This window comes from Candoia aspera, chromosome 3, assembly GCF_035149785.1.
Source record: "Candoia aspera isolate rCanAsp1 chromosome 3, rCanAsp1.hap2, whole genome shotgun sequence".
Classification (NCBI taxonomy): Eukaryota; Metazoa; Chordata; class Lepidosauria; order Squamata; family Boidae; genus Candoia; species Candoia aspera.
In genome coordinates this window covers 65,181,488-65,191,191 of record NC_086155.1, presented here as the reverse complement: position 1 = coordinate 65,191,191, position 9,704 = coordinate 65,181,488, and the positions used below count along the sequence as shown (strand labels likewise).

Below are 9,704 nucleotides of genomic sequence, written 5' to 3'. Positions count from 1 at the left end.
ATTTTTCCTGTGACAAAGCCAGATGATCAAAAGATTTTCCAGCCGTGTTGGAATTCTTCAAGAAAGCACAGGAAAACTAACTGCACAATAGTGAAATAATATTGGAGTAGTATGGAAGTACAAGAAACTGTTCAGGGGACTGCTCTATTATTAACATTGTTCTAATAACTAAGAAAATATCCTGGATTTTAAAGAAGAGACTCCATCAAGAAAAGATTCACTCTGACTGTATCCTGGTTACTTTGTTTCAAATCCTGGTTTCATCCACCAGGGTTTCTGGCTGGAATGTAATCCTTCAGCATCCTTTCAACTTCCACTGATTTTCTTGTCTTACACTGGAAAAGAAAGTGCCATTTTTGAAACACAGGTGCCAAGTAACTTTTCATATCAAAAATATGGTGATTTCCAAGAGGGACTGTTCTTCTTGTGGAAATAAAGGAGCAATTGCCGCTTTGATCAGTGCTGTGGCAGTGACTTCTCTTTGCATAGCTTTCATGGTGTCTCTAGAAGTCAGAAAACAATCTTTAGAAGGTAAAAATGTCAAGCAAAACAAAGCTTTTTTGAATTGGGAGCCAATGTTTTGCACAAGTATGTGATTGCAGGGTTAGGATTTCATCTTCCTGTTTGGATTTTATTGGGAATTGACAGCTCTGCTAGAGCTGGATTGGTTTATGTTAAATATAATCTGACTTTTACTTTAGGCATTTTAATTCTTTATGTTCTTTATTATGCACAGTGTTTTTTATTATTGCAAACTGCCAGAGTCTGTGGTTGATTCAGCGGGTTATAAATGGCATTTTAAAAATTACATTTTTATAACATGTCAGCCCTACAAAAACAATGTAAACGAGCCATTCCAAATCTTTTCCTGACAAAACCTTGGCACATAAGAATCAGTTGTGCTAATAAAGAGCAACGTAATACATACTGTATGTGTAATACTTCTACATAATTAATTCTGCTATGGGTTGTATATATCAAATAATTTTACAATGTTAACTTCACAAAGGTTTGCCTGAAGCTGGATTGATGTATCATTTTGTTTTCAAGAACTAGGTTTGGGTGTTGGGGTTTTGTTTTTGTTTTGTCCTCATTAGCTCTCTTATGTGTTTCATTTATTTTTTCTAGCACTGATATTAGAAATTTATGCTTTTATGTTGAATCTCAGTATTTTTATTAACTATTGAATTGTTTTACTTTGCATCTTGTTCAGAGTCTCTGTGTTAAGATTCTTGTTTCACAGAACATTTCAATTAGCCTACGATTCTAAGAAAGAGTTCTGCATGATATGAATGCTTGCACATCATTTATTGGACTAAGCTGTTGGTCTAATAAAAGATACCACTTAACTTTTGGTCTGGAACAGGATATTCCTATAAGGTGTTGGCCTAAAAGTATGCCCCCTTGAGTGAAAGGAGGCTTATTTCAGTTTAAGGGTATAGCCTCACAGAGACTTTCCTGAAGCTTAGTTCATGAATAACATAATCAATAAATGCAGAAAGTGCCTGGTGGTAGGAAATACATACAGACTCAGCTACCAACCATGGAGAAAGATACACAATTAAAGTGATCCCAGATGGAGGGCTCCCATCAGAAGGTACCTGTACAATTCCATCTTTTCCTCCTTAAAATATTTTATCTGGAAACAAATATGAGGGAATAACTGTATGTAAAGATTAGAGGGTTTCACATGAAGGACATAACCATCTGGATCCAATAAAATTTTGCAAATAAAGCAAAGAGATTGCACGCAAACATCCTCCTGACCTATAATGCTCCATTTAAGTTCCTTCTTTTCCTTTGCTCAGTCAATTCCATTTGCATAGCACTTAGGGCTGTATAGGCCCCGAATCTTTGCAATCTGAGGGCAGAAGAAACTGAAGCCAAATGCTTGTGAAGCCAAGATTAGAATTCAAGCATAGATCCACTTAAGCCATGTAATATTCCCGTTGTTAACACAGCTCTGTAATTTCTTCACACATTTGAGATACATAAGTCTAAATACATGCTCATTTCCAGAAAATTGTACCTTACTCAGGAAGAAAAAGTGTATTCTTTCCTTATCAAAGTGAATGAAATGTTCCTATAACAAAGATAAGAAACTATGTGTTAATAGATCCCAGATATTGATGATCTCACAGACACTGTAGTATTCCTTAACTGTTGCTCATCTTGGTCTAGACATTAGCATAAATTGCACATATTTATTTCTTGTACAATGTCCTGCTTGAATCTTTCAGACCTGGCACCAAGGCCATCCTTTTATTCAGGTGGAGATGTATTAGATTATTTGCTTAATCTGGGGAGAATAGACAGAAAAGATGGATTGTTGGTCACATGGTATCATGCTGCAAATAGTAAGAGTGACATGGAAGAGGCCTTAAAAGGTAAGATCTGTGTTTCCTTTCTAGCTTGGACATACGTAGCAAAGAGCATAATAATCAAAAGTAAATCCCACTTAACTCAGTGAGATCTCTTCCTAAATACATATGTGTACAGATTTGCAGCCCAGGTGTACCAGAGTAAGAGAAAGCATCTTAGGACAAAAAACATTCTGAGCCTTGAATTTGTTTTAAAAACAAGCACAACAACAAAAAAGTCTCCCTCCAGAAAAATAAATCTTATGACTAGAATAAATTATGCAAATTTTATTTATTTATTTATTTTCTATAGCCCCAGCCCACCCACCCCCAATCTCAACAAGTGACTCTGGGCAGCTTACAATCATAAAAACTATAAAACAGTTAAAATAATTAAAACAATTAAAAGTACAAAATAAATATATATGGTCACCAAGTAAACAATGCATGGATGTGAATATAGCCAAGTAACGGGGCCCTTAACAGACTCGGGTTAGGGCTCATACTCTTTCATTTTGAGTTACCTTTTATTGGCTGGTTCTTATTCACAGGTGTTTTGGTTGTTTTCACTGCATTTAAAGTAACTGCTATGCCAACAATACCGCTGGGGTTGAGCAGACAAGATGCCACAATTGGAAGCTCCCAGATGCTCCCCAATTTCTTTCTCTGGTGTGCTCCCTATTTCCCACTCACTCCACTGCCTATTCTTCCCCAAATAAAATGATCTCTCCAGCCCCCATCATTAGTTCTACCCACCCACCACTTTCTTAGCAATTCCATCTTTTCCTATAGCTACCTACTCCAGTGCTTGTTCTTGTTCCCTTTATCCTTCACTACACTCTTTCCAGCCACTCCCTACCTAGCATGTGCCCTACCTACCACAGAGTTCCTCTGCCTAGCGCCCAACCTGGCATTTGGTGTCTCCTCTCTAACATGTTCTTTGTCCTGCTGTGATGGAGGTGGTGGAGGAGACACTTATGTACTTGGCAATTCTACTGGAGGACATTCCAAGATGTGGGACTTAGATGTTCACTAGATGGTTCAGACCTAGCAATGTCATTACAGTTCAACCAGGCTAGATGACATGGGCCAACCTGCCCTGCTCCTTCTTGTTCTCCTCTCTCTGCCATGTGCTTCATACTAAAATCTACTGTAAATATCTGTAAACTTTTTTTCTACTAGTCTAATGCTGCTACCAAACTCACATATTTTCCCCTATAGGCAAATAATAACTCTTAGCAGGAGCAAATTGACCATCTTCACTTATAGCACTAAGGGAGGGAGGGCTGGTCCTACAATTAGGAAGAGTGATAAGGCTCTCAGGCAACAGTTATAGACCCTGATGGTGATGGGATGTTGGACATTCCACAAACTGTTGTCCAGGGCCAAGTTAGACTATTCCCTTTTTGCATAGTAGAGGAAACTGTCCCATTGTCAGCATGGAAGTAAGATATAGTAGATTGTCTACTCATTTCCTAAGATGGAATAAAGAAAAAGCATGTTTTGGGCCAAATATCTTGGGTCTGCCCTTTTTGGCAGGAAATAGAGCTTTGAAATTAAAAATTGTGGTCACAGCAGGCAGTTTCATCTTCTACTATATGACCCTGGCTTTACAAACTATTTACACACTACTGTACTGGTAATCAGAGAGCCATGTGGTGTAGTATTTAGGGTGCTGGAGTAGGAGCATAGAAACCCAGGTTCTAGTCCTCTCTTAGGCACAGAAGCCAGCTAGGTGACCTTGGGTGAGTCTTCCCTTCAGCCCTAATCAGTGTCAGGCTCTCTGACAAGCCAACTGATAAACAAAACCCCTTATTGCATCATTCTTTGATAAGCTTCATTGTAAGAATTGGCAAGTGCAATGCAAAAGTAAGTACTGTAGGCCCTTAACCATTGGGATAAATGCTAAGAAAAACAATAGCAGCATGACTTAATGGAAATCAAAGGCTAGACTGAGCTGGCAGTCTTCCTTGTCCCACCCCTCCTTTAAGCAGGCTGTCCAATTCCATTTCCCCCCTAAAAGTGAAGTGATACATGGTCCATTTATTTTTGCATAACAAAATTTTTGCAGAATTGCCCCAGGGATGAGGAAAAGGATAGCAAATGATATCATTTAGTATACACCAGCCAGCTGGCATAGTCAAACTCTACCATTTCCAAAAGTTACAGAACTTTTTATAGGAGAGAAGGGTAGATTTGTAATTAAGGTTGCGAAGATGCTGCCAAACCTGTCCCACCCCTCTGCAGTTAGATCTGTCTCCCAGACTTACAGAGCTGTTGAATGTAGCTGAAACCATCACTATCTACATTGTATCCCTGGTTTAAATGTCTATTAATGAACCAAAATGAAGAAGCCCACAGAAAGTGTAAAGAGGACATTGTATTGAAGCCTCTAAACCTTAGTAGGAAAGAATAATAGCAGAAACTGGCAAGTTCACCTAGCTACAATTGCTTCTGATTAGTGGACGCAGATTATAAAAGAAATGAGAGTGCCTTCCTCACCATCAGGTGACCACACCTGAGTGAACAGGTTAGTGGCAATAAGTAAGGAAGTTGTTGAAAGTGGTGATATTTTTCTACCTGCTTCCTGAAAAATGAATGCCCTTCCTCTTCTCTATCCAAAAAAAAAAGGAGCCCAATGGGGGTTGCGGTCAATGACACATTGAATTCCAAGATTAAGGCAGCCTTCGGTGATGGCTGACCAGCAGATATGTTAGACTGTAAAGATCATGTTGGATTGGTGTGATGGGAGATGCTGTTCAACAGATTTGGAGTACACCACATTAGGGGAGGTTTCCTTCCTTGATTGTGCTGTTCACAGGAATATTTCTCAGGAAAATTCATATTAAATTACTGTTGCAGGAATTTTTTTTTAATCTGTTCAGTCACATCCAATTCTTGGAGATTGCCTGGACAAGTCCCTGCACTTTTCTTGGTCAGGTTTTTCAGAAGTGGTTTGCCATTGCCTCCTTCCTAGGGCTGAGAGAGTATGACTGGCCCAAGGTCACCCAGCTGGCTTTGTCCCTAAGTCAGGACTAGAACTCATGGTCTGCCGGTTTCTAGCCTGATGCCTTCACAATTACACCAGACTGGCTCTCTTGTTGCAGGATTAAGAGATATCAACTCATTAATGGGAATAAAAATTATAAATAAGCTTTAATTAATAGGCAAAATGCTTGCAATATTTTTAAATTTATCTCAGTGTAAGTCAAGTCATTTCCTAACTTTCTGGTCTAATTTTAGTTTTAAAGATAACAATTTAAAATTTCTTCAAATAACCAAGAAGTAGATTATAAACATAACTGAAAAATTCTACTTTAACATATGAACCACTTCATTTTGTACAGTTAATCAAGGCCCTGAAATCTGTAGTGATGAGGAAAAAAGATGGCTTAAACTGGAATGATAAAATGAGTGAATAGTTTTAGTTGCAGGAGAAAAACAACTTCTAGAGTGTAAAACACTATTTTGTATGGAATTCTGTCTGAAAGAACTTACGACTTTATCATAGGAAAACTACGGGAATGGACAGGAGGGTAGAATCCTGTTTATCAAATTTATTTATACAGCCTTTTCATGCACATCAAACACTTTATTTGGGTGGGAGGAAAATCACATTTTATGAAGAACTCAGAAGAATTTAGGGGGGACAGGAACAACTGAAATTCCTCCCTCATGTAATAGAGGAATGGTATAAAGGAAATCTCACTGAGATTATTATTAGTTGGCAAGATTACAGAGATGTCCAGTGTAGAGGAATCAAAAAGTTCACTGCAAGCAGAAAATCAATGTAATTCCCCCTACTTAGGAAATGATTGTCCTGGAGATTAAAACTATACTATGTAGCTTTTAGAATGAATTTTTAGCATGTGTCTTGTGTACAATTTTTAAATAGTCATACTTTTTCTTCTTTTGTAATTTGGTTTACCCCCCCCCCAAAAAAAATACTTTGGGCAGCAGATTATGAGATTGGCCAAACTTGGTTCCCAAATGGACCATAATTCCCAACATTTCTGATCACTGGCTATTCTGGTTGAAGATGATGGCTATTATTAGTTCAGAACCACCTAGGAACACTGAAAAATTACATGTTGATTTTAAAAAGTAAGAAGGTATCCGTCTGGGCAATAATGAGATGTAATAAATGGCAATATTACTGGACTGAAACCATGATAATTTGGTTAAAAATAATGACCAAATGTCAGAATGGTTGTGTAGCAAAAGCAACCAAGAGGCTTGGGTCACCTTCATAGCTTGTTAATTCTACTCACCAAAAAATCTGCCAGGCACTTTACTGTAGAAAATTGTGCCATCTTGTAGCAATTATATTTGCTGAATCTTTTAATTTTAAAAAATAGCCAAGACTGAAAGTTAAAAGAAAAGCACAGGCTTTGACAGCATCTAAGAACACATAAGAAGCTACCTTACACTGAGTTGGTCATTGACTTATCTAGCTCATTGACCAAAGTTCTCAACAGTTATTCCAGCCCTACCTGCTGATGCTAAGATCTGAACCTGGGATTTGATATGCCAAAATCTGCTTGCAAGTTCTTAAAAGATCCTCACACAAAAGAAGCTTTCTGTTTCCCCCCCTCTCTCCTGCTCAGGGTGTTTGAGAATATCCTTTGGAGTTCTCTTGGTGGTGTTTTTGAGCTTATTTATTTTTGGAGGTGGCTGAGAATGTAGTTTAGCCCACATGACCAATATGAAAAAGGCTGATGGGAAAGATTTTGTCATTATGTCATCCCTTGGGATTTCAATTGAAGCATGGAAACCAGGAAGGCTAGAGATTGTTGGAGAGATGATGGTAGAATATAATGAATTATTGGGCCCAATCATAACTAAGTAAGTACAGAATCACCAGACTTCATCCATGAGAATTTCACTGAGATTTTCTCCTCCCTTGAAAAAAATCTAAAGCAACTTCTCTTTCAGGGAATCACATAAAAACATTGTACTGTATGCTAACAAACATTACAGGATTTTCTGTAATTAATCCTTGGTCCCATCTTTTCCCAGCTCCTTAAACTTCTATGCATATAAGATTCTCCACTGTGCTGACAGAGCTTCCACAATAGGTCTCCCTTCATTTTCAATGTTCTCTCTTTCTCCCTCTCTCTGAGGACAGCTGATGTCATGGCCCTGGAATCTGATGTCACCCTTGAAGGATACAATACACCCAATGAGACAGAGAAGCCCATTATGGCCCACCCTCCTGACATCTACAGTGATAATACTCTTCAGGATTGACTGAAGGCAGTGCTTGGGTTATCCAATAAAGGTATAGTAATAAAAAAAAAGACATCCATTGTAATTAACAGGCAAGGGAAATAAAGCTTTCACAGGAGTTTCTTCTTCTTCCAAATAGTGATCAAGCTGGATTTCAAAAACATCAGGACAGTGGGCCCATCTCTGGATATCTTAGTAAGAGCATCTTCTGAGTTGAATATCGACCAACCTGTGTGGCTAAATGCAGATATTCTGAAAGGCCCAAATGTTCCTTTTGATATTGCAGTTAATGCAAGCCAGTGAGTACAACAAACTTTTCTTACATTTATATTGAAGTATGTTTTACTTCTTTCTAAGGACCATAAAATGCCACCTTAAGCCAAGACACACCATTGGTTCACTGACCTTAGTTCTGCCTATGCCAGCCTTTTTCGATCAGTTGCCTCCTAGAATCTCTGGCTGGAGATAATAGGAGCCATAATCCAAATATCTGACAGCAAGCTAAAGAAAGGCTAGCTGACACTGAATGGCAGTAGCTTTCCCAAGTTTATCATGATATACCAGGACTGAATCCAGGACCTTTTACTACTGAGCTGTGACCCCTCCTTCCTGGACACTATATATTAAGGAAAATATTCTTTTACAGAAGGCATTTATTTTTATTGTTGTGGCCCTTAGCTAAGATAAGAAGCTGATATTGTGTTCACAGCTGACTGGTAATAGGATAACAAGCCTAACCTATAATGAAGTTGTACTAAAGATCTGAGATAGCAGTCTGATTAGAAGCTTACATGTGCTGGCATGTGCCAGATACTTTGGCTACCACAGGCAGAAAGTCACGTGTGATCCCCACAAAGCACATGCTAAGTCTGTCTTCCCCAATTGAAATGGAGGATTTATCATGTGAGTAAGGTGTTCCTGCATACTGGTAAACTTTTCTACAGGGCTTTCTAGGTTATGAATTAGAACCAGGAAGATTTCAATTCAAGTCCACACCCTGCCATAGAAACTCACTGGGAGCCAGACTGAGTCTCTGGACATCCATTGCTATTTCTAAATCAAAGTGTCCAACAGACATACATCAAATCATACCTAGCCCAGTGTGGAGAAGACTTATAATGGCTTTCTTCTTTTAATGTGTGTGGAATTGTGACTATATTGTTGTTACTGATTGTTTCTTAGATTCCTGACTCTCATTCAGGAGAGGTTTCCAAACTGCACTATCTCCCCAGGATGGGTCACCCTCTATTTACCTCATTTTCCAAACAAGACCTATACACAGAATATGGTTGAGGAAATGCATACCCTTGTGGGAAAACTGCCTCAGCAAATCACCTTCCCTGTAAGAGCTGTCATGGCAAAACCAGCCTGGACTCATTTGAGCTGGCTTCTGAGTCAATCAAAAAGGTGAGCGTTTGACAGCAGGCCGTGTCTTGATGTACTCAAACCAGCCTTCCTCACTCATGTATGTGCTTTATGTGTAATGAAAGAACAGTTCCAAGAATTCTTAGCCAAACAACCATGGTGGCTGAGAGTTCTGGAAGAGGTAATCCCATCACATCTGGTTTGACAGGGCTGATTCAGAATTGGTTTCTCCTGGATTCTTGCAGAAGAAATAAAGAATAAATCAGAAGTGGCAGAACCAGCCATTATTACTTTCTCATCTGCAAGACTGATCCTGGTTTGTTCAACAAATCAATGATTAAATCAAAATGTGTGTGTGTGTGTGTGAAGGCAGCAACTATGTAAGTTCTGCTTTTGACATCACAGTCTGAGAATCTCTGTCGAGGCCCAAATATCTGCTCTTTCTAGGTATAGTCTGACCTTGTGGCAAGGGAAGACTGATCCAGTTAGAGTGGAGGATCTCCTGTTTATTCGAAACAACAGCAAACCTGGACAAATCTATTATGACCTTTATGAACCTATTTTGTCTCAATTCAAAAAAATGGCACGTGAGTATAAAAATTGTACTTTTTAAAATAACAAGCTTCAGGGTCTCCAACAAAATAAAAACTTCTTATATGGCAAGAACTTATTTGCACTTCATATAATCAAACAGTATCACCCATTTTCCCTCTTCCAGGCAGTTGATAAAAAAAGCTTTGCAGTAACATT

At 38.6% G+C, this 9,704-nt stretch overlaps 1 protein-coding gene across 1 annotated transcript; it reads left to right on the top strand.

Moving 5' to 3' along the window:
* FAM151A (family with sequence similarity 151 member A) lies at nt 1-9,704 on the top strand. Its single transcript, XM_063300134.1, is given in 6 exon segments — nt 1-531; nt 2,241-2,387; nt 7,489-7,641; nt 7,729-7,888; nt 8,772-8,996; nt 9,402-9,704. Coding segments are annotated over 6 exon segments (987 nt in total). The 5' UTR covers nt 1-395; the 3' UTR covers nt 9,568-9,704.